This window comes from Rhododendron vialii, chromosome 4a, assembly GCF_030253575.1.
Source record: "Rhododendron vialii isolate Sample 1 chromosome 4a, ASM3025357v1".
NCBI lineage: Eukaryota > Viridiplantae > Streptophyta > Magnoliopsida > Ericales > Ericaceae > Rhododendron > Rhododendron vialii.
In genome coordinates, this window is record NC_080560.1 from 9,860,946 (window position 1) to 9,885,870 (window position 24,925).

At 38.0% G+C, this 24,925-nt stretch overlaps 2 protein-coding genes and 1 non-coding gene across 3 annotated transcripts; all 3 read right to left on the reverse strand.

Moving 5' to 3' along the window:
• Positions 1 to 233: 233 nt before the first annotated feature.
• Positions 234 to 2,875, reverse strand: LOC131321944 (F-box protein At3g07870-like). The gene is made up of 2 exons (XM_058352998.1): positions 1,392 to 2,875; positions 234 to 580 (listed from the first exon to the last, which is right to left on the reverse strand). The coding sequence occupies exon 1, from the start codon at positions 2,650 to 2,652 to the stop codon at positions 1,465 to 1,467; it is 1,188 nt and encodes a 395-aa protein (XP_058208981.1). The 5' UTR covers positions 2,653 to 2,875; the 3' UTR covers positions 234 to 580; positions 1,392 to 1,464.
• Positions 2,876 to 6,493: 3,618 nt separating this feature from the next.
• On the reverse strand, positions 6,494 to 6,601 carry LOC131324958 (small nucleolar RNA snoR100). The gene has a single exon (XR_009199538.1). It is a non-coding gene; the product is annotated as a small nucleolar RNA snoR100 (small nucleolar RNA).
• A 12,097-nt stretch (positions 6,602 to 18,698) lies between these two features.
• Positions 18,699 to 20,420, reverse strand: LOC131321943 (F-box/kelch-repeat protein At3g23880-like). The gene has a single exon (XM_058352996.1). The coding sequence runs from the start codon at positions 20,418 to 20,420 to the stop codon at positions 19,185 to 19,187; it is 1,236 nt and encodes a 411-aa protein (XP_058208979.1). The 3' UTR covers positions 18,699 to 19,184.
• Between the last annotated feature and the right edge of the window lie 4,505 nt (positions 20,421 to 24,925).

The window sequence follows — 24,925 nt, forward strand, 5'->3', positions numbered from 1 at the left end:
CCAGTAAAATGTACTAGGATTTTGTGTTGCGATTCTTGAGATTTCCCTTTTCTTTCGAATTTAGAGTCAAACTAAGAACTTCACCAACAAATAAAAAGTGATTTCCCTTTTCTTTCGAATTTAGAGTCAAACTAAGAACTTCACCAACAAATAAAAAGTCTATACCGCCACTGCATACATTATCACACATTGCTCGCTATAAAAACTGCGATTTCTATGTTAAGAGCAACAACTTTGTAAAACAATATATTTTCGTTAAGATAATACTATCCACAATGAACCTTCGATTATTGACCAAACAAGCATATTAAAGAACAATCATAAAAAAATAAACCTAAAACATTCACTGGCTCAAAACGTCAATAGTATGCTACCCATACGTGATTCTGGTCTCAAAATGACAATGTACTACTACTAGGTTTCGATTGAACTGGCGAAGGGCCAACGAACGGGAAGAAAGCTTGCCTTGACACTTTTGAAACTACGCAGATAACACAAAACTAGTGGGAGCATGTTTAATGCCAGTTAACATGCTCCAGATCAGTAGCAGGAAGGGGTTTGAACTTCAAAGCCCTTGAAGCTGCACGAAAAGTATACACAACATTAAAATGAGCTTGTGTAATCCAGTTGAGGGCTAATTAAAAGATTAGCAGCTAAAACAGTATTCAGCATCGATAGGGTTTTGAGCCAAGCAACAAACATCATTGAGGCGAATGACTGAAGTTACATTCTTATGCAACGAAGTTCCAAAATCAGTGTTTCACCAAGAAGATACAAAAAGTGAATTTAGGAACCAGTTTTTCATCTACGGATCTAATTAAACGTGAAAATTCATGTATTATGCCATTGCTGACCTGATTGAGATAATTGGTGTGGACCAAAGCACAGCTATCCAAGCATATACATCAAAAAAGTCTTCACAGTATATGGGTGATGATACGATAACCAAATCTTTATGTTTAAAAGTTTTATTATCTTTCACACACAAACAAATCGCGAAATGACTTGTCACTTGACAAAGAAACTTTCTCTTGATTCGGTTAAACGATCCTCTTAAGATAAATCGTCCAACCTGGTTTATTGAGGAAGTAAATAAATAAATGACGTGTGAGAAATCAAACAGTTGAAGAACAAGTCATGATCATCTCTTCTAAGAAATGAACTATAGATTGTCCCAATTAATATAACTTAACAATAGAACCTAGCTATAAGTATATGTCGTTGCATTCAAAAGAGAGCGTGCTTGTCATTGTGTGTGCATAATCAGACGTTAATATTCAAGTTTCATGCATAGGTGTGATTTACTCCCATGCACCTAGCCAGAGAGATAAAAAGAAAGAGAGAGAAATAGTGCACCGAATAGAAAATAAGTATAAATTATGTTCACAAACCTTCTTAATGTTCTTTATTGACGTTACTCTTTTGACTCTATTCCATCGTCTCTTGGAAGTTAGAAGCATAGTGTCACAAAGGGTTCAGCTGCCTGTCCAACACATCACCTCGGCTTTCCACTGAAACAAGGGTTTCCATGAAAGGCTCAACACGAAATCCACTTGAACATCCCCTAATTTTAGTATCTGTCACTGCTTTGGTTACAGTGTCGTAAGAAAGCAACCGATTATCTCCTGATGACAAAAGAAGCTCGTCTCTTGTTGAAAGAAGAACCTTACCATTTTCCCCAACTCCTAATGCCCTGTCGAGTACTATTGGAAGATTAACTTTGAAGCTAAATAGCTTAGTCCAAGATTCTGGAACTCCGTATTCTTTCATCACCCAAATGCAGTAGGCATTGTTGCCAGTTTGCTGATCACATAACACAAGCAGTGATTCCCGAAATAATTTAACGGATAAGGAAGCCGGTTTCTCATCGGCTAGAGCAGGTGGTAGCATCAGCACAGAGAATGTTTCTGCACGCATATCGAATGACACTATCAAAGGTCGATAACCAGCAGACACACGTGGATCTGTGGCAATCCAATTTACAGCTCCACTAACAAAAGCTTGCGACGCCTCATATTCGATGAAGCAATAGGGAGGAAAAGTAGAACCTAACCGTCTCCAGGATTCCATGCCTTGTGTGTAAAGCTCAACCAGCGGCTTAAATTCATGCTCATATGGATACTTCTGATGCATAATTCTTACCACCTTGTACTCATGAGTAGTGGGATGGGCACCAAATCCAAGAACCAACATATGGGGCACGACTCGAGGCCTATCGGGAAGAGTTACTGATTTCCTAATTGATGGGTTCCAAACAATAATAGCCGGGTTTCCCCTGGAAGAATCCTCCCATATACATAATAAACCATTGCAGCTACCCACTAACCTGAAATTCGCAAATGGGGCTCTAAGCGGGAAACCTAGTTCTGAACCCTCATCACCACATTCGTCGTCTCGAAAAGTTAAATGGCGCTCCTTCTCATCATCGTTGTTGTAAAGCCTCACGAGAAGCTTGTTTTTACAGAGGTTGAGGTGTTTGGTGACGAAGCTAGGGCTTGTGATGAGAGAATACCATGATTTGCATACGGATTCGAATCGAAGCAGAGAAACTACCGGTAGTCTTGCAAGGATTTCAATTACCAGTTCGTACGGTAAACGTTCAAAGGGTATGCGGGCCGACATTTTTTTGGGGGAATACGTAAGGTCCGACATTGTTCTTGGAAGAAGAATAATACAGGATTATTCACAGCAGTTGGGACAAATGGGGCTGTAAAAAGCCCTAGATTTTGAGAAAGAGAACTAGTAAGTCAGAGATTTACTTACTGTTGTGATGATGGATCGAAGCCCTAGATTTTGCGATTTTGGATCCGTGAATCAGGTTTCTGTTCCCCTTTTTTCTCTGTTTTCTGTTAATAAAGTATACTTGGCTCATTTTGGGCCCGAAAAAGGAGGCGGGGACTGTGCTGTGCAGCCACCGGCGAGGCCTTGCCGGCATCGGTTCGACTATCGGAGGCGTTCACTGTGTAGAGCTCGTCGAGCTCATCGAGTTCTACATGTGCATTAAAAATCAGCTCAATCAAATATCGTTAAGTGCCTCGTCGGAACACATATAACTTGAGAAAAATGGATTCAGTGGTTTTGATCTAGTGTTTCATATCCATTAGGATTCATTTTTTTTTCTTCATGTTATATGTATTCCGATGAGGCACTTAATAATATTTGATCGAGTTGATTTTTGGCACACTTGTGGTACTCGACGAGCTCTACGTGGTGGACGTCTCCGATCGTTGGACCGATGCCGGCGGCTGCACAGCAATCCTTGCCTCCCCGACACAAGAATCAAACTATTGGAGTTTGTGCTCGTGTTTGTTCTTCAAAAAATTTATCACGCTACTTGTTAAGCTTTCACGCCAAGTTCGAACAAGTTACTACTTATTTCGCTCGTGTTCGAATTCATCAAAGCTCGATCAAGATGGAATTGTCTCGTAAGAAAGCTATAAGATTTATCATATTTTGAAGCACGTTGCGATTTCTAACCAACCTTGAACCACTAATTGCTTGGCTCTTTTGGCTCTCCTATAACCCCTATATCTAACGTAAGTCGCATAATACGATTAGATGAACATATTTTTCCAAAGCATTTTTAACATATTAAAAAAGAGCGTGGATTGAGAGTAATAGCATAGTCGAACAAGAGAGTTATGTAACTTAGCACAAATACTTCTGTGGCGGGCATGGCTCGGCTGAGGGATCGATACGATGACTGCGTCACATTGGCTAGTCAGACCCGTGGACTCATGGGTCATATGGACCGGCAGTGTAGTGTTCAATGTGCCTCTGTCGGACCCGTCCTGTTGGGCCAAGTTAACCATGGACTCGGATATGGGTTAGTCGATCATAACTTTCGGTTCGGTGACGTCCCACTGGACCAATTAGCAACTCTACAAAAGTTTGAATGCAACCGGGCTATTTCAATCGGCAGAACCAACAACCATCGAGCCACCCCTGCTCCCTGACTTGTAAAGGAAGTCAGGTAGAGTTGAGTGGGTGTGACAGAAGGCGTGGCACCGTTTCCCTAATTATACTCTCTCTCTCTCCAACAAAGAAAGACTTGGCTGAGGAAAAAATTGATATTTTAATAAAGAATAGGTAAAATAAATAGTATTGGTGTAGTGTTGAGAGTGATGTGAGTAGGTAAAATGAAAAAAATGCACTGTTTACTAGCATTTTTACCTAACAACTGGTAAACTTGCTCTAAGAGAACAAGACTGATGCGGGACTGTAAAAAATAGAATAAATTATAAAATCTTCCCATAATATGTCATATCTATTCTCCATTTTGGAGTTTTAAAGATGGGTTAGAGATGCTCTGACCTTAGATCTTACTCCATTTAACTAGGCCCGATAAACAAACTAAGCTACTCAATTTTAAGCTTGTGTTTGTTCATTCAAAGCTCGTTTAAGATCAACTTGTTATATAAATAACCCAAGCTTAAATCTTTTATGAAGCTCGTTAAGCTGTTCAAGTTTATCAAGTATAAAAAGTTCAAACTACATGAGATCGGATTGTCTCATAGCAAGATAAGAGTTTGAACATGTTTTTGAAGATTGTTACGATTTCGTACAAGAAAAAGAGAATAACTAACTGCTCTACTCGTTTGGCTCGTTCATCACCTTATATCTAGTGACATAAGTCACAAAATATGCTTGGATGAACACATTTTTCAAAAACGTTTGTAACATTAAAATTTGCAAGAATTAAAAGTGTGAGCATATGATGTTGTGTTCACATTACTACTAAATAATGCGATTTGGGGTATAAGGAGAACTGGAGAAGGGGAGGAATACATATTCAACAACTTGCCAAGTATGAAGTCTCGTATCTATAAAAGTCCAGTCCAACGGACAAGAAATACCAGATGAATGAGTTTAAAACTGTAACGAGAAATAATAATGCTACAGAGCATTTGTTTGTTTTTTTTTTAAGCTTAAACTGACGTCGGGTCCAGTCCACGACAGCATCCTTTTTTGGGCGTGGGTGGAGAGCACCACGACAGCATCCTTTTTTGGGCGTGGGTGGAGAGCATGTTCCATAATGCTAGGTACAAAGAAAATGTATCCGAAAATTACTTCGAAAAGGCAAATCAAAGATACAGATGCACTTCAAAGTAAATCTGTACCATTGGTTTGCCATTTTGAGGTAATTTCCGGGTACGTCTTCTTTGCACTTAGCGTTTCCATTATTGATTCTCAAGTGCTCTGTAAAGTAGGCGCATTTTTTTTGTACAGCGCGGCACCGTTGCTGCCCCGGGTCTAACCTCGTGAGTTGGAGTAGGAGAATCAAATTGGGTAAAGTCATACAACTCGGGACGTCCGGACCATAGTTCTGAATACCGTTTCGGACAGGGTACCGATTTTTCTATTGGTACGTATCGGTACCGGTACCGGTCAGGTACCGGGTACCGTTTCAGATTTATCGCAACTACAATATATATAATAATTATATATAATTATAATTCAAAAAAATTCCCCATATCATACAATTCATCATAAAATATCTCTACTAAAGATTCTCTAGTCCCATATTGCTTAGTTACAAAACTCTTTTCCACTTTAAATGACTTTGCACACTAGTGATCTTGTGAATGAGAACCCAATAAGAGGTCTCGCGCGCTCGGAAAAATGTGCCGTGGCCGAAGACAATTTGAAAAAACTGATTCGGAAACCAATTAACCGGGTGCGCGTCACGGGTTATTCGTGCGCAAGGGGGGGTGCAAATCCGGGATTTAAGCCTCACGCACGTACTATGGTTAAAGCCCATGTTTTGCTAAAATTCTGAAACCGGCAACTTTTTTTTTATTATTATTTTTTTCTTAAGCGTTCCAGGAACAAAAAAAAAAAAAAAACCTCTGCAAAATTCATTTTTTTAAGCGTTCCAGGAACAAAAAAAAAAAAAAAAGCCTCTGCAAAATTCCGGACTGAATTTCCAGTAACCGTTTTCCGACCGGTATTTCCCGAAACGGCCGGTACCGAGCGGTACCGACCGGTATTTGGTCCGGAACGGTATTGGGGTGTTAGGGTACCGGTTTTCTTCAAATTCGGTACATACCGGCCGGTACCCGCCGGTACGGTACGGAATTAACAACTATGGTCCAGACCAATGGACTAACACAATTAAAAAGTTTAAACGTTATTGAGAACCGTACAAATAAGGACGGAACCAGGATTTTACCATAATAGTGGCGAAATATATACTAAAAAAATAAAAAAGATGCATTACAATATTAATATTCATCGGTTCTAGAAAAAAGTTAAAATAACATAACAAAAACTATAGTAAATGATGTTTTTCATTTGCATATGGAGTATGAAAAAAAACTAACTTTAATATTTGGCATCGATAATGCCACTCCAACAACAACAACAGCAGAACTCATATAGTCTTCAATCATTGGGGTATGAGCGGGAAGGATTAGAGATAAACCTAACTTTTGGCAATATACACAAAATGACTGCTCTCAGAATACTATTTAAACATTAGCCCCCCTATACCTGTTTTGCTGCAAAATCATGTCTCCAAATCAAAGTCAAATGGCATCAGAAATGACAGGTCTAGAGACTCAATTCAATTTATGTAAACATTACTATGCTTCCTTCATTGATAGTCTAAAGTATCGATATGCACAAAGATAATCAATGTGTTCGGTTCACAGTTTTGGATGAAATTTTTTGAGTTAAAATGTAAAAACATGTGATTGGATAACTTATTTCAAAGATGTGAGGGTCCCTGTACTCTCTCACCAGAAGTGAAAAAAAAAAACTCATGTATAAGACTCACAGGTTGCCCCAAGTTGGACCAAAAGTATGTTCCCAATCTCTTCTCTCTCTCTCTCTCTTCAATTACTTCATCCCAACCTCATCTCTCTCTCTCTTCACTTACTTCATTCCAACCTTCACAGCTATTCTTGTTTCAAAAGTATTACAGAGAATGAATCTCACGCCTCTGAACGTCTCTTCCCCAGGTCTCTCTCTGCTTCGCGAATCTCTTCTGTAAAATTTTCGACCCATCTTCTCAAACATTTCAAACCAGTTGGAAATCTTGACCTAGTTTGAAGAGTTTGCTTGTATAAATGAAGAGGTGGACTGCGTTCTAGGGGGATTTTTTTCAAAATGTAGTTAATTAGTCCAATTTTTTTTTTTAATTCATGTGGATTTTCAATTTAAAGAAAGCATTAAAAAAATTAAGGAAAATGTATCACAGGCAGTTGATATGCACACAAATTTTTTTTGCTTCAGGTAATACCAGTTGGTATTAAGGATTACCTTGGTCCCCTTGCTTTTACAAGCAGTTGGTATTAACTGGGACCCAATTTTTTTTGATTCTCCAATTTTGGAGAGAGAGAGAACCTGGGTCCCTTGCTTTTCAAAGGACCCACCACCTATTCATTTTTTTTATCCTCACCTATTCATTTATTTACCTACTTTTTGGCACAAAAAGTTTGCATTCACAATTAACTTTATAAAATAAAAGTTCAAAAACGCAAACCAAACACAGTGAGATGTCACTCTCCAGATCCCTATATAGATTTTCCAAATTGATAACCGTACTCTCTTTTGGGAGTGACATTATAATTAAATTCTCTTAATTTTTTAGGTTAAGTTATTTAGGGTTAGAATGTGTAGTTTTTTTTTCTTAATTATCCATCAGCATTTATAATTTAGGGCTGCTCCAAAAATTCGGTGAACCGTGAAATCGGTCCGGATCGAATCGATCCGTACCTTTTGGATTTACTCCGTGGATTAATGGTCCGGACACGGATTAAAAAATTAGAAAACCGTGACTCGCAATTCGGTCTACAAATTTTCATTACGAAACCGTGAATTAACCGAACCGGACCGTGAGATATTTATTCTATATAAGTAATAAATAAATATATAAATATATATGCGTGTTTATATAATTAATTGTTAGTAAAGTTAAAAACTTTTTTCAACCAATTTTAGTATTTTATCTTAATAATAAGATATAGTGTAGATGTAAATAAAATATATGGGGTAAATCGTAGTTTTTTTTTATATAAGTTACGGGTAACCCTAACTTTTCACTAGTTTGTTTCTTTTTTCACTAGTTTGTTTCTTTTCCGGTTTTCCTAATTTCCATTTCTTGTTCAAGTCGCCGCCGCACCGTTCTTACTTCTTCGCCTTCTCCTCCTCCTCCTCCTCACTCTCTCCGTTTCTTCAAAGTAACGAGTACTTTTTGGCAACCGGTGTTAAAACTTAATTTTGAACTTAACTTTTTTCCCTTTTAGTGTGGGATATAAGCTCGAACTTTATTTTTGCTAAAATCCGTGTGTAAAATGCAAAATTCAAGTCTATGGAAAAGAGAGAAAATGCTGAATAAGTCAATTTTATTAATTTGAGAAATTTAGGGTTACAACCTCTGATGCAATTTTTAAAGAAAATTAATCCTCTGATTTTTTTCTTCGGTTGTTGAAACGAGAGCTTGATAGCTGGATCTCGATTTGAACGGCGATATCTTCTACAGTCTTTGCGAAGATGACGGTGATTTTGTCGGGCTTTGACTTGAGGGCTTTGAAGCTTCTTCTCAAGTTGAATTGCAATTTTTAAAGAAAATTAATCCTCTGATTTTTCTCTTCAGTTGTTGAAATGAGAGCTTGATAGCTGGATCTCGATTTGAACGGCGATATCTTCTACGGTCTGTGCGAAGATGACGGTGATTTTGTCGGGCTTTGACTTGAGGGCTTTGAAGCTTCTTCTCAAGTTGAATTGCTTGATCTTCTCCAATTTGGTTGAAAAAGATGACAGATTTGTGGATATTAACTTGAGAGCTTTGGAGCTTCTTTTCAAATCGGTATTTGAGATATTCTTCAATTTGGTTGAAGAAGATTGATGATTCGTGGACTTGGTTTGAATGTTTTTCAGGACTTTGATGCTTTGAACTGAAGAGCGTTTGGCTTGATGTGGACTCGAAAGATTCTGAAGGGCCTTCGCAGCTTTGATCTTCAGAACTCCGGAAGCTTGCGTGTGAGTTCTGAAGCTTGGATGCTTGGATTTAATGATGGAGATTTAACTTGAGCGTTCTTCAGGGCTTTGAAACTTTGATCTGAAGAACCGCCTTATTTGATGTGGACTTGACTTGAATGTTCTTAAGAGCTTTGATCTGAAGAACCTTCTCGTTGCATCAAAAGAACCTTCTCGTTGCATCAAGACTTCTGAAGGGCTTGAGGGCTTTGATTTTCAGAATTCTGGAGCTTGTGTGCTTCAATGTGCAGATTAAAAAAATATGAGAAGAGAACACCTCTATTTATAGAGAATTAGAGATGTAGGATGAAGACTCATAACCATTCTCTATTTCCTTCATATTTATCTCCCTTTAATTTTTTTTCATTTAGTGTAAAATAAATAATTAAAATTCAATAATTATCCTTCTTTCTTTTATTTTAAGAAAGACGAATATTTGTGAAGAGAAACATAATTATTATTTTACGTGGTGGCTTAATTTGATTGGCCGAGCTTAATAAAAATAATAACTGCGTTACTTTGACACGTGACACCATTTGATTGGCTTATACGCATCATCTTGACTTTTGACCTCGAGACACATGCCAACATTTAATTGGCCATTTACCGTGCCTTATTTACTAGGTCTCACAACACGTGGCAACTTGTGATTGACAGTAAATTTTACATGTCTACGCCATGGACAAAACTATAACCGACCCGTGAGTCACGGATTGGATTGGAACCGAACTGTAGGATTTTTGGTCCGGACACGAATTTCATTTTGTAAAAACCGTGACTAGTGGTTTGGTTCTCCAATTCCTAAAAATCCGAACCGAACCGGACCGCAAGCACCCCGTATATTATTTCACTTTGGCCCAATGAATTTAGATTTATAATACTTTTTTGGATCTCTTTTCTTAAAAAAAATAATAGAAGATTTATGACAAGTATATAATAAAAAATAAGAAAAAAAACCTAGCAGTGACGAGACTATATAAGTTGGGGATAAATTTTTTATTTCACATATAATAATTATAATTTCTAAAATTCTTGTTATGGCGGCTGCCGCCACTAGTGACTAGACCCCTCTGATCCCATCCTTGCGTACAGAGAGAAAAAAAAATTTCAAAACTTGTAAGTGAACAAAGTGAAGACTTTGTTCAAGACTTTTCACTTTAAATAGTGAACAAACTTGTACATGAACAAAGTGTATTAGACATCTGGGTTTGTGGAAAAAACCTCAATTAGAATTAGGGGTGTCAAATGGGCGAGTTTGGGTCAAATTGGGTAAATTATAAGTGAGTTGGGTCATTGACCCATTTAGACTCATTAATTACGAGTCTAATTACCCATACCCAACCCAACCCAACCCATTTATTTAAAAGCAAACCCGACTCGCCTATTAACCCAATTACATACATACTATATACCTAAAATGACTAAAATACATATGTATACTAAAATGACCATATTACCCCTGTAAATTTAAAGGACTAAAATACCATGTACACTAAAATTACCATACTATCCCTCTACTACAAAAATGACCAAATTACCCCTGTACACTTAATTACCATATTGGTCGCTCTTAATTATCGAATCACAACGTATACAAGTGGCTTATTTTTTTTGTCTTTATTCAAATATTTTTCGCATATGATAGTTTTTTGTCAAATTTTTGAGGATTATCATTTTGTCATGACGAGAAGAATCTAAAAAATAAAAAATTACTATCGAAATTCATATTTTTTTAACAAAGACGAAAAAATTGGCTTATTTTTGTTTTCATTCAAAAAATTTAGGTTTCGATAGTAATTTTTTTACTTTTTAGATTCCTCCTGTCATGTCGAAGTAATAATCCACAAAAAATTAATGAAAAACAAACAAATGCGAAAAAAAATTGAATAAGGACAAAAAAAACAAGCCACGAACAAGCCACGAACAAGCCAACTTTCCTTTCATAAGTTGAATTTTCCATTCGATCAGAATCAAAACTAGCCCGTTGCGAGATGTATATATATATATTTTTGTTTTTATTCAAAATTTTTCGTATTTGATAGTTTTGAGTCAAACTTTTGTGACTTATACGTTTCGATCAATTTTTTTTACTTTTCCGATTCCTCTCGTCGAAACAAATCAATAAGTCACAAAAGTTTGATGCAAAACAAAAAAATGCAAAAAAATTTGAATAAGGACAAAAAAATAAGTTACTTAACTTTTTAATCCAAACCCTATGCGGGACTACTATGAGAGAAACTTATTCACGGCGGAACGCAATTTTATCAGTCCATTCGCGCAATCGATGGATGAGATGTGTTTTCAATTTTGACTGGTTAAAATAATTAGTACCGATCACAATTGATTTTTAATTCGGACCGTTCAAAACATTTTTGGACACGTGTAAGAATTGAGAGAGAGAGAGAGAGAGATCGAGAGATCTCACCTCCTTGGGTTGGACATTTTGATCAGGAGACTGATGCGGAAGGAATTGGGAATCTGGTAAAGAGACTGAGCCTTGTTCATACTACAAAAACTCAGCGTGGCGGCGTTTTTGCTTTAAAAAAAGGGTTTTGTTAACGTATGCCCCCGGGGCATATGATAAACACTATATATTCTCCTTCATTTATTTCTTTTTGTATGGGAAATCTAAATTCCAAACACTAGCCACAAACTCTACATTTATTGTTTTTGAAAAGATCAACTTTTTTTGTTTTGGACAGAAATACCCCAATCAAACATATACTTTCCCTCCCAAAAAATTTTCGGCTTCCCTCGGTCCCTCCCAAAATTAGTTGATTAATTCTTTTTCAGCTTTTTTTGGAACCGAAATTTTTATTTTTATTTTGAACAGATTGATTCCTTTTCACCTTCCTTGCACTCTGACTAGTATAAAAAATTATTTGAAAAACTAAAAAACTCATCAGATATATTCAAACTTAGAACTTTCATTAGATTGAATTCAACATCCAAAATCATGAACGATTCTTCCGAAAACTTTAATCTAATATTTCAAACAAAAAATCGGGTTCAACTCTACGGTTGTTGAAGTCATTTTCTTCCTTTTATTTGCTCCATTTGAGAATGTAGCGTTCTCCTTCTCTGGACAGGTAGAGATATTATGGCCGGCACGCTTGCAAAGTCCACAATGTTTCTTTCGCTTCGTCAACTCTTTTCCACCTTTCATTCTTTTTTGCTTCGAACGCCCCTTTGTCTTTGAAATGGGAGGGCAATCAACAAAACAATCAGTATCAATTCCATCATTAAAAAAAATTTGTTAAGAAATTAAAAGAAGAGAAGTACCTTCCAAAGGAAACTCATTCAAATCAAATTGGGTTTTTGAAACAAACTCTCCATCCATTGCAGTATTCGATGACGCAAATGAAGGGTGAGTGAAATTGTCCAAATCAACAAACTCTCCAACCATGTTTTTTCTCTGTTTTTGTTGCTAATGGCTGTGTATGAGTATTTATAGAAGAAAAATGTGAGTATTTATAGAAGAAGAATGTGAGATATGCTCGTGGATGCATGTCAAAAGTCCATGGAATGTGAAAAGGCATAAAAATGGTGGGAGCCAAATGAATTGTGCAGGGAAAAGGAAAAAGTACCTTTACCCAGCCAGTTTTGGGAGGGAATGAAGGAAGCCGAAATTTGTTTGGGAGGGAAAGTGTATGATTGATTGGGGTATTTTTGTCCAAAACAAAAAAAGTTGATCTTTTCAAAAACAATAAATGTAGAGTTTATGGCAAGTGTTTAGAATTTAGATTTCCCATACAAAAAGAAATAAATGAAAGAGAATATATAGTGTTTATCATATGCCCCGGGGGCATACGTTAACAAAACCCTTAAAAAAATTTGTGGGTTATTTTCATGACCCATTGGGTCATTTAAGTTGATCCAATTGATGCCCAATTAAAACCCAACTAATAATAGGTTATTTGGGTTTGGACCCATTCTTATCCAACTAATAAATGGGTTGAGTTGGGTCGATATTTTAGTTGATGGGTGTGGGTTCAATTTGCCACCCCTAATTAGAATGCAAGACTTTTCACTTCGTGAAAAGAATATTTTCGTTATGACAATGTTCTTGATATAGGGAAGCACAAGTGTATCAAACACTAGTGTATCAAGCAAAATATCTACCCTAATAAGACAAACGTGTATCAAACGCTAAGCATAACTTTGACCTATATGGGAAATGCTTTTCACACTCCCTTTTTTAAATCCACGCTCTTTTTTTGTGTTTATCCTTATGAATTTACAATATCGTCTTTGGATGAGTTGAAAAGTGTGTTGAAAAAGGGTAACATAGTAAATTCATGTGGACGAAGACAAAAAAAGAAAGAAAGAAAAGGAGTTTGAATTGTAAAAAGGAGTGTGTGAAAATCACTTTCGCAATATATGTACTGCCTGAAAGCATATCATAGGTACACGAAAAGGGTAATGTACAACTACCGGATATGAAACCGAACCGGCCAAATCCTGAATGAGCCAGCAATGAGCTAGACGGATAGCTTGCCTTCAGACTTTCTCTATAAAGAAATACATACCTGGGCAGCCTCTCTAATGTAAATAACAAACTCCAAATCAGCACAGGGAAGGGGTTCACAATCCTTTTTTTTTTTTGGTAAGTGAAAAATTTTATACCAACAAACGGAGCCAAAAAGCTACACAAAGCAACAGGGGGATGCCCCTGGAAACCTATACATCAAAAGCCCCAACAGAAGGCAGAAAAAACTCAAAAATAGGAAAACATCTTATCAACAATTGTTAACAGCGAAAATTCGAGAGTCCAGGAGCCAAGCATCACAAAGACCTCGATTCTGAGCTGAGGACTTCACCGTTGCCCAAGAGTTAGCCTTAGCTCGAATTGAATTAAAGATGGTCAAAGAAACCGCAGCCACATCTCTGGATCTGCCTTGAAAAATTCTCATGTTGCGCTCCCTCCAAATATAATAAATGGAGGCTGCCAAAGAAAGCTTATAGAGAGAATTCTGGAGCCCTTCTCCCTTTCTATTCTGGACTGCCCACTCCAATTCCTGAGATAGGGGCAAAATAGATCGAGTAATACCATTCCTAGATAGTATTTGTTGCCAAATTGAGGAAGAAAAATGGCAGTCAAAAAATAGATGAGCGTGAGACTCCATGCCAGACGAACATAGGACACACTTAGGAGACACCCCCATACCCCAACTTACCAACCAATCTCGAGAAGGCAATCTCCCCAAAACAGTCAGCCACTCAATATAGCTCCACCTAGGAACTCCATAACCAAACCACACAATAGCATGCCAAGGTTGAATGGGATTTCGGTGCCTACACGCCTCCCAAGCAGATTTGGCAGAATATTTACCATCTGCAGTCAGAGTCCATATAACCGTGTCCCTAACAGATGGAGATGGCAAAAACCCATCAGGAGTTTCCCTCATAATTTCCATAATAGCCCTGTTACGTTGCCTAGGCCACTTCCAAACACCCTCATCAATGATAGAAGAGACCATAGTTGTCAGAATCGTACGATTCACGATTCGTATCGTACGATCCGATACGATTCGGTGGGTAATCGATACGAATAGGCTGTCAAATCGGAAATAGCTGAGAATCGTAAGTGAATCGGTGATTTACGATTCGTATCGTACGATTCGATATGATTCGGTGGGTAATCGATACGAATAGGCTGCCGAATCGAAAATAGTTGAGAATCGTAAGTGAGTCGTTCGATTCACTTAAAATTTTCGAAATTCATTTTTTACTCTTGTTTTGCTTCTTTTGTTGTTTGAAAAGGGTTCAAATATTTTTTTAACAAAAATGCTACAGGTACCGAAATTGGGGGACCGAAATCGGACCGACGGCCGCCGGCGGGCCGTCTCCGGCCACCGGACGGCCGATCCGAGCCGTCCAAAAATTCTAAAAAAAAAAACCGAGGGGCCCCACGCGGGAATCAACGTCATCCGAGGTGTGTAGGGTGCTTGATCGGAGCACCCCTTTTCGTGTGTATATGTAAAAATTTACATATACACACGAAAAGGGGTGCTCCGATCAAGCACCCTACACACCTCGGATGACGTTGATTCCCGCGTGGGGCCCCTCGGTTTTTTTTTTTAGAATTTTTGGACGGCTCGGATCGGCCGTCCGGTGGCCGGAGACGGCCCGCCGGCGGCCGTCGGTCCGATTTCGGTCCCCCAATTTCGGTACCTGTAGCAACACTCTTTTTTTAAGGTCTAATATTGTTATATGTCATCTTTTGTCTATGTTATATGGATAGATAATAAGAAAAAGAGATTTATTACAAGAGTAAATCAAAAATGAGGAAGATAAATGGAATATAACAACCCTATAGAAGACCTTCTAAGGGTTTGTTTTGTACTTTTAACTCTTTTGGACAAAAAGAACCATAAGTAGGCTTTACGAATCATCATCTCTTGGTAGTTGCAATAGAAGCAACTTACCTAATATTCCACGTTACTATCAAATCATCATTTAGAAGAAAGTATTTATTGATTTAGGCCTAAATCTTTCATTTGTAGTATATAATGTTGTTACCCTAATCAATAAGCATAGGTTTCTATACATTATAGAAGTCATGACCGAATCAGAGCGATTCACGATTCGATTCGATTCACGATTCGAAAAATGACCATTTCGATTCTCGATTCGATTCACGATTTGACAACTATGGAAGAGACCTTGGCTTGTAATGCTCTTACCCTATGAGCCACCACAGTTTCTCCAAATCTCTTGTATAACGCCCCAATAGGATGCAAATAATCTGTCCATAAAAAAGTATCTGTACCATTACCAATAACATACCTAATCCACTCTTGGCAAGTATCCCTCAGCTTCAGCAATTTCCTAATCACCCAAGAAGCCTCACAAGGAATCTGAACCCCCCACAAACTTTGACCTCTCAAGATATAAATATGAACCCATTTAACCCATAACGTATCAGCTTTTTGACTGATGGCCTAGAGAAGCTTCATATTGACAGCTTTGTTCCACTCTTTAATGGATCTAAAACCCAAGCCTCCCTCATTCTTTGGGACACAAAGGTTGGCCCAGCTAACCTTAGCACCAGTGTGCTTTAGATCTGCTCCAGACCATAAGAAAGCACAAAGCAAACTCTCAATCTCCTTGATAATTTCCTGAGGCAAAATAAAGGTAGCGCTTCTGGATATTAAAGAGAACTGATTGAACTAGTTGGGCCCTTCCTCCATACGAAAGAAATTTCTGGGTCCAACTATGAATTTTCGCCAAAATCCGCTCTTTCAAGACAGCGCAGTCAAAAGAAGTTAATCTAGAACTTATTAAGGGAACCCCCAAATACTGCACTGGAAGTTGTCCCACAGGAATGCCCAATAACTGAGACAGCTCTTGCTGTGTTGTACTAGGGACACCAGCAAAATAGATTGCACTCTTGAGCAAGTTGGGCTGCATGCCAGAAAACCCATGAAAATCCTTCAAAGTCTGAAAAATAATATGCAAGGATTTCTCATGAGCACTACTCAAAATGAAAAGATCATCTGCAAACACAACATGTGATATTGCTTGAGCCTGGCATTTTGGATGGTACGTGAACTCCCCAGCTTCTATATTCCATTGTAGCAAGGAAAAGAAAGCTTCCATAACTAAGAGGAAAAGGTAAGGAGAGATAGGATCCCCTTGCCTAAGACCTCTAGCTCCTGGAAAGTACCCTTCGAGCCCTCCATTAATCATAATAGAGAATTTAGGAGTTGTAATACATTCCTTTACCCAACCCACAAAAATGGCAGGAAACTCCATAGCTTTCATTGTGTCCAGCAAGAAATCCCAATCCACCGAATCATAGGCCTTCATGATATCAACTTTGATAGCACATCTAGGAGATCCATCATTTCTATGATAGTTCCTGATAAGCTCATGCATAAGCAACACATTATCAACAATACTTCTGCCTTTAATAAAAGTTGATTGGGATTGACTCACTACAATTGGCAGAGCCTGTTGCATTCGATTAGCTAACACCTTAGTAACAACCTTATAAACCACATTGCAGCAAGCAATGGGTCGATACTCCTTAATAGAAGTGGGATTTGAAGTTTTTGGAACCAGAGTAAGGGCAGTAGAGTTCCATTCCTTTAGAATATAGCCTTTCTCAAAGAAAAGAAGAACAACATCAATCAAATCCTGCCCCACAATATCCCAATTATGCTGGAAAAAACTAGAGTATAAGCCATCCAGGCCAGGGACCTTATCCCCTTTTATGGACTTGAGAGCACCCCTGATTTCCTCCACTGTAACAGGTTTAACAAGGTCCCTTTGCATAGAGTCAGGGATTTTCCTCCTAATAATCTGATGTAAACAAGTTGTAGCATCTGTTCTATTTTGAAATTTAGTACCTATCAAACCTTTATAGAACTGAATGATTTCCTGTTGAACCTCTTCTGGCTTATCCAACCTAACCCCATCGGCATTAACCAAGCTTAAGATCTTATTCCTCATTCTATTACAGGAAACCTTATGATGAAAAAACTTGGTGTTCTGATCACCAAGGGCCAGCCAAGCTACCCTGGACTTTTGCTTTTTAAAAGATTCTTCAGCTGCACTTAGATCCATAAAAATCTTAAGAGCAGCTTGTTCTTGGGCCCGTAAACTATCATCCCCCACATTTTGACTACACATATCCTGCAGATTTTCCAACTGATGTCTAGCCTCTATAACTTTCCCAGAAATATTAGAGAAGCACTGAGCATTTAGTCCCCTCAAACCAGGTTTCAGACGTCGGAGTTTTGAAGACAAACAAAACATAGCGGGCCCAGAAACGGGCTGAGTCCAAGAGTTTAACACCAACTCCTTAAACAAGCGATGCTTCATCCAGAAATTAAAGAATCGAAAAGGCTTTTTGCATTGCACAACACGAAGAACAGACACTAATAAAGAGCTATGATCCGAGATACCTGGAGCATGAACCATAGCTTCAGATTCAGGAAAAGAGTCCAACCAGCTGGCATTGACCACCACTCGATCCAATCTGCTCATGTTCTCTCCTCCTCCCCCTCGTCTATTAGACCATGTAAACCAAGCACCCCTAGTGATAAGCTCATCCATATTGATATCAAACAAACACTGTCTAAATTCAGAAGCAGCAGCAACATCAAAAGTCCCCATTCGTTCAGATCTGCGACACACCACATTGAAATCACCCATCTGGATCCAGGGAAAGTCTCCAATAAAAGAGAACAAAGATCTCATAGAGGCCCATAGCACTCTCCTATCAGTCACGGCATTAGCCCCATACACAGCAGAGACATAAAAAATCTGCTTAGTTTCCAGGCATGTCACTTGAACACACAATAATTGGTCAGAAGTAAAGACCAACTGAACCCCCAAAACACTAGGATCCCAATCCTTGAAGCTACACAACAAGAATTACCAGTATATACAATTATAATATCATCACATATAAACTGAGATTGTATAGCCCGGTCGATGGCTAGATTAGCAGCTAAATGTTCACTAGGTTTATAGCAACTATTAGCAAGGCATGAAGTGGATTAGTTTCTGGAGTCGAGACGAATGTGATAGAGGTAAACTATTGAAATCACGTTTCTCGGCAACAACGTTAAAGAATCATAATTCCAACAGGAAGAATGGAAATTAAGTTGAGTGCAAAAAATAAAAGTGGATTCAGCAATCAGCTTTTCATCTATGAATCTCGTCAAACCAAAACACTCCTACATTATGCAATAGAGAAGCAGCAGTAATGGACATAGCTGATAGCTTCTTATTATCTTCCAAGGCTCTCCGACTCAGAGATATGGGTCAGTGTTCAAGAGTTGATGTACATAAAGATGGTGGTCAACCATTTAGGGTGCTGGAAGAAGGTCACTTATTCCCATTTCCAGATTAGCTAGCTAAAACAATGACTTAAGATGTGAAAAATTTGACAGTCAAATATAATGCATTGATGGGTAAAAATGCACAAAAGTCACCTGACCTCCCCCTCAGTACCGTTTCAGAACAACGCTAAAACGGGATGGCAATGTTGAGATTCAAGTTTCATACATAGATGCAATTAAAACCCAAATATATAGCATAGATACTTTTTAAAAAGGGGAGATATACTCCTATACTGCTTCAAAAAAAGAGATAATGTTCTTAAACCCTGGTTTGAGTTCACTCTCATTCTTTATAGGTGCTACTCTTTGACACCATCCCCTCCTCTCTTGGAAGTTCCAAGCCGAGCATCACAACGGGTTCAACTGCCAGTCCACAACACCATTTTTATTTTCCACGACAACAAGGGATTCGACGAAAGGTTGAACATGAAATGAGCTTGGAAACCCCCACATTCTGGTATCTACCGATGCTTTGGTTCCAATGTCATAAGAAAGCAATCGCTTGTCTATCGTCGATAAAAGAACCTCATTATGGTTCATAACATGAAATGAGCTTGGAAGCCCCCTGATTCCGGTATCTACCGACGCTTTGGTTCCAATGTCATAAGAAAGCAATCGCTTGTCTATCGTCGATACAAGAACCTCATTTTGTTTCATAAACCACAAGGTTCTTTTGGGATATACGGGCTGATTCAATTTAAAGCTGAATAGTTTGGTCCAAGATATTGGGACTCCGTACTCTTTCATCAACCAAATGCTGCAGTCACCCTTGTCCCTTTGCTGGCCACATAACATAGCCAATGATTCCCGAAACAATGTAACTGATAAGAATCTTGTTTCCCGATCGGCCAGAGCAGGTGGTAGCATCATCGTGGAGAATGTTTCTGTACTCATATCGAATGACACTATCAAATGTTGATAACCAACAGACACTCGTGGATCCTCAGCAATCCAATTTACAGCTCCACTAACAAAAGCTTGCGACGCCTTATATGGGATGAAACAGTAGAGAGGAAAAGTCGAACCTAACCCTCTCCAGGATCCCGTGCCCTGAGTGTAAAGCTCAACATGCGGTTGAAATTCGTGCTGATATGGATACGATTGACACACAATTCTTACCACCTTGTACTCATGAGTTGCGGGGTGGGCACCAAATCCAAGAGCACAAATTCCCGAGGATGGAGGCTCAGGAAGAGTTACTAATTTCCTCATTGATGGGTTCCAAACGATAATAGCAGATTCTTCCCAGGAAGAATCCTCCCACATACATAATAAACCATTGCAGCTACCCACTATCATGGAATAGTACAAAGATGGGACTTTATACGGGAACTCTAGTTCTGAACACTTGTGACCACATTGTTCGTCGTCCCGAAAAATAAAATAGCGCTCTTTCTGATCATCTCTGTTGTAAAGCCCAATGAAGTGCATGTATTTTCGGTGGTTGAGGTGCTTGGTGACGAAACTAGGGCTTACGATAAGAGAATACCACGATTTGCATGCACTTTTGAATCGAAGTAGAGAAACTACGGGTAGTCTTGCCAGAATTTCAATTGTTAGTTCATAGGGTATGTAGTCTGACATTGTCCTTTAGAAGAAGACTGATACAGGATTCACAGCTGTCGGGATGAAGGGACTGTAAAAGCCCTAGATTTTGAGAAAGAACAATGAATGTAGTACGATATTGACTTACAGTTGCGATTGATCGATCGAAGCCCTAGAATTTTGAGAATTTCAACCTCGTGTATGCATCACCAGATCAGTTCAAAAGTTCACCGAAAAACTTTTACCCAGATGAGAGAGAGAGAGACTCCTTCTGCTTTTGTTTTAAAGAATTGGACCACTTGGGCCTTTTAGTGTCTCAACAACTTCTATAATAACCATAGGACCCAGGCCATTTACAGGGAAAGTAAATGGGTCGCCATAGCCCAAGGCCCAAGGCCAGTTGAGTGAGTTAAGGGGTTCTAAATCGGGATGGGAAAATGACGGCGTAATAAGTTATAAGGCTTATTTTTTTTGTTCTTATCCAAAAAATAACCGCATTTGCTAGTTTTTCGTCATTTTCTTTTGTGTGTGAATTATTGCTTCGTTATGATGAGAGAAATCTAAAAAGTAAAATATTATGATCGAAACCTAAATTTTTTGAATAAAGATGAAAAAAAGCCAATAAGCCAATATTTTCGTCTTTATTTTAAAAAAATCAGATTTTGATCGTAATTTTTTACTTTCTAAATTTCTCTTATTATGACGAAGCAATAATCCACAAAAAACTAACAAATGCGAAAAAATTTGAATAAAGAAAAAAAAATCATTTGTCTTATTAAGCCGAACGACCCCTTAATACACAATTAAAAGTTAGTTATACCTAATTACAATCTAAAAATCTGTTGTATGTATGAAAAATAATTGTTTAATTCATGAAAAAAACTGCAGTACTAAGTTTCTAGGATGATAAATTCCAAGTCTTTCAAGTGGGGTCTATCACATTGACACTTTTTGGTTAGAGTCATTTTACTACCACACCCAACTACACACCCAAATACACACCCACACTTATTGGTGAAGGGAATAGAAAAAGAACCTTTATCTGATTCATGCGAAACATGATCAAAATACATTCTTCCTTTCCTTCAAGCTCTAATTGATTGAGTTTTTTGTTTTCTTTAATCGGTTTGAATGTTGCCATAATGACTTAGAACAAAATTGGAGTTCCATTTCCCAAAATATGGGTATGAGATTTTTTCAATAATCTTAATCTATAATACAATTCGCGACGGTGTGGTGGCTTACATATTTTTTCTGCATAAATCTTGACCGTGTGATTTAGTACATATTTTTCTACATAAATCTCCACCCTTCATTCAAACCTTGGCATTGAATGGCTCAAATTGATTTCATTCGATGGTTGGGAGTGATTTTTTCAATTTAAATGTTCAAGTTTTGGAAATGTTCAGTCAATATATTCAAGAATATGACGGCAATCTTAATGGTTGGCATGCCAAATTTTGGATAGATTTGATTGGGATAAAGAATAAACGACAGAGCTAATTAGGGAATCTTAAATGGTATGGCAAATTTTTGGAAAGATTTGGTTGAGAGAAATAATATAATGGCAGATTGATTGGAAGTTTGATTTTTGGTAATGACTTTTGATTGCAGATTTTTGGTAATGAAAGCTTGATCGAGCAATATAGACGTCTTTGGTGTTTATTCTCATCATTTTCGATTTTCTCTCTCTCCCCCTCTCTCTCTCCTTAAACGTTTTCCTTCCAGTTCTATTTCCTATCTCTCTGACCCTTGCCTTCTGATAAGAACCCAATAATGTCATTATGGGTGCGCTAAGTCCTTAGTTTCATCTTAATTATGTCTTTAATTTAGTTATTTTATTAGATATTGCTCGTAATTGTAGACACCCCAATCCGAACCTCGGAGGTTCTTTAAATGCCTCGATGATGAAATAAAGAAAACAATACCTTTGAGAGCTTGGATAAAGGACTCCCTCAGCTCAAAAGCCCAGAAATTAACCAGGAACCCAAATTGAACCCAAAAGCCCAGATAAGCCCGAAAGCCCTGGACTAAACTTATAACCCTGCACGGAACACTTCTACATCGCACGGTGTAATAGAATTTGTTACACCGCACGCGGTCATGAGGTTAACTGAACGACATTTTAGGTAAAGTTCTAACTGGTTTAGTAAGCTGTCGGCCACGCTCACTTGAGCCATAGCTACAAAACGGCTTAGCTGAAAAAAACACTTCCAGCTCGCCCAGTATGCACCTCTCCCATTAAAATTCAAAATCCTTAACTATTGCCTATAAATACACCCCTCCACTTAAGAGAAAAGGGTCCCTAATCTTTCTCTCATTTCTTGTCTTTACATCCACTTTCCATTTTCAAGCCTTGAGAAGTGTTGTTCTAAAAAAAATTCTCTAGGCACTTTTTTTTCTCAAAATACTATTTTTTTCCTCACCATCAAAGTTAGTCTTTTACTCACTTTGAGACATTACCTACCAAAACACCCAACAACCACTCACACCCACACTCATCCTTTCTCGCCCGATCTTGTCCACACTCATCCATCATCATCCATCCTCATTCAAGCTCAAGATCAAAGGTAAAAATCAAGTTTTCTTGGGTTAGACTCTGTCCTGGCCCTAAGGGGACTTTTCTGTAGTCAAGCTTAACCCCTTTTGGTTAAAAACTGATTTAAAAAACATTTTCAAAAACTAAAATAGCCACTGTACTGGGCATACCACGCCGCGTGGCATTCTGATGTGTTGCACGAAGTAGTATGTTCAGGCGCGCGGTCATTTATTAGTTGTTGTTTATTTGTTTAAACTGTCTAGATCATGGCTATTCTTCATCAAACCTGTTTGTATTGCTGAGATACTATCATCAGTACTTTTCAAAATGAGACCATATCTATAAGCCATGTTCTATTTCCAAACGAGGTTTTCTTGATCATCTCAAGTTATCAAATGCACTAAAAGTTGTTTTACATTCTTGGCTTGAAGAAATGGTACTGTTCCGAGATGGTTCAGTGGTTGTATATCTTCTGATGTCTTTAGGGAACGTCATACGGGATATACAATATACTAGGCGTTGTTCTAGGTTCTGATGATGGACTGATAGCAGAGAAGGTATCCCGCACGGTGTATCATAAGGCCGTGCACGGCATTATGATAGGCCGTGTGGGAGATGGTCGTGGTCCAGACAGCTTGTTGAATATCTTTTTCGTTTCCCATCACATCATTCATTTATCATCACTGTACAGACAGCACCACGTGTACGTCAACGTGATATACCTTCCCATGTCTCTTTTCCCACCGGACGGCCGATCCGAGCCGTCCAAAAATTCAAAAAAAAAAATCAAGAGGCCAGCGCGGGAATCAATGGCACCTCGACGGCATCCAAAGTGTGTAGGGTGCTTGATCCGAGCACCCCTTTTTATTATACACAAAAAAAGGGTGCTCGGATCAAGCACCCTATACACCTCGGATGCTGTCGACGTGCCGTTGATTCCCGCATAGACCCCCTCGGTTTTTTTTTTTTAGAATTTTTGGACGGCTCGGATCGGCCGTCCGGTGGCCAGAGACGGCCCGGCACGGCCATTGGTACGATTTCCCTCCCTGGCGCCCATTATTCATAGCACAACTCCTTATTTTTAAAAAAGGCAATTTCAAGCTCAAAAATTACGTGCTTACGCAAATAATTTTCTTATCAATATGGATCTTATTTGATAGATCTCATTGAGATCTTTAATACAGTGTGAATTTTTTTTCATTTACATTATTTTTGAGTTTGAAAATGTGAAATAAACTTTTTATTTGGATTTTGTGGAATGACCTTTCTTATTTTTCTTTGAGAAGTTTCAAAATAAGTACTTATTTTTTAAAAAAGTTTCCGGAACTGGGCTTAAATGGGTCGCCATAGCCCAAGGCTAGGTGAGTGAGTTGAGAGGTTCTAAGTCGAGATACGTACATGGTCCTTCAGCTTGTTGCAGAAACGAATTCAAGTTGATATGTCAACAAAATTTAAGTCATTCGGTCTAATAAGTCATATGTCTTATTTTTCAGTTCTTATTCAATTTTTTTTTCGTATTTGTTAGTTTTTCGTCATTTTTTTTTGTGAATTATTGCTTTGTTATGACAAGAGGAATCTAGAAAGTAAAAAATTATGATTGAAACCTAAATTTTTTGAATAAAGATAAAAAAATTCAATAAGCCAATATTTTCATCTTTATCCAAAAAAAAAAATTCTAATTTGATCATAATTTTTTACTTTCTAGATTTCCCTCATCACGACGAAGCAATAATCCACAAAATATTGACAAAAAAAACTAACAAATGCAAATTTTTTTTTTGAATTAGGACAAAAAAAGAAGAAAAGTCATTTGTTTTATTAGGCCGCATGACCCCTTAATACACAATTAAAAGTTAGTTATACTAATACCTAATTACAATCTAAAAATCTGCTGTATATATGAAAAATAATTGTTTAATACATGAAAAATATTGTAGTACTAAGTTTTTAGGATGATAAATTCCTAGTCTCTCAAGTGGGGTCTATCCATTGACACGTTTTGGTT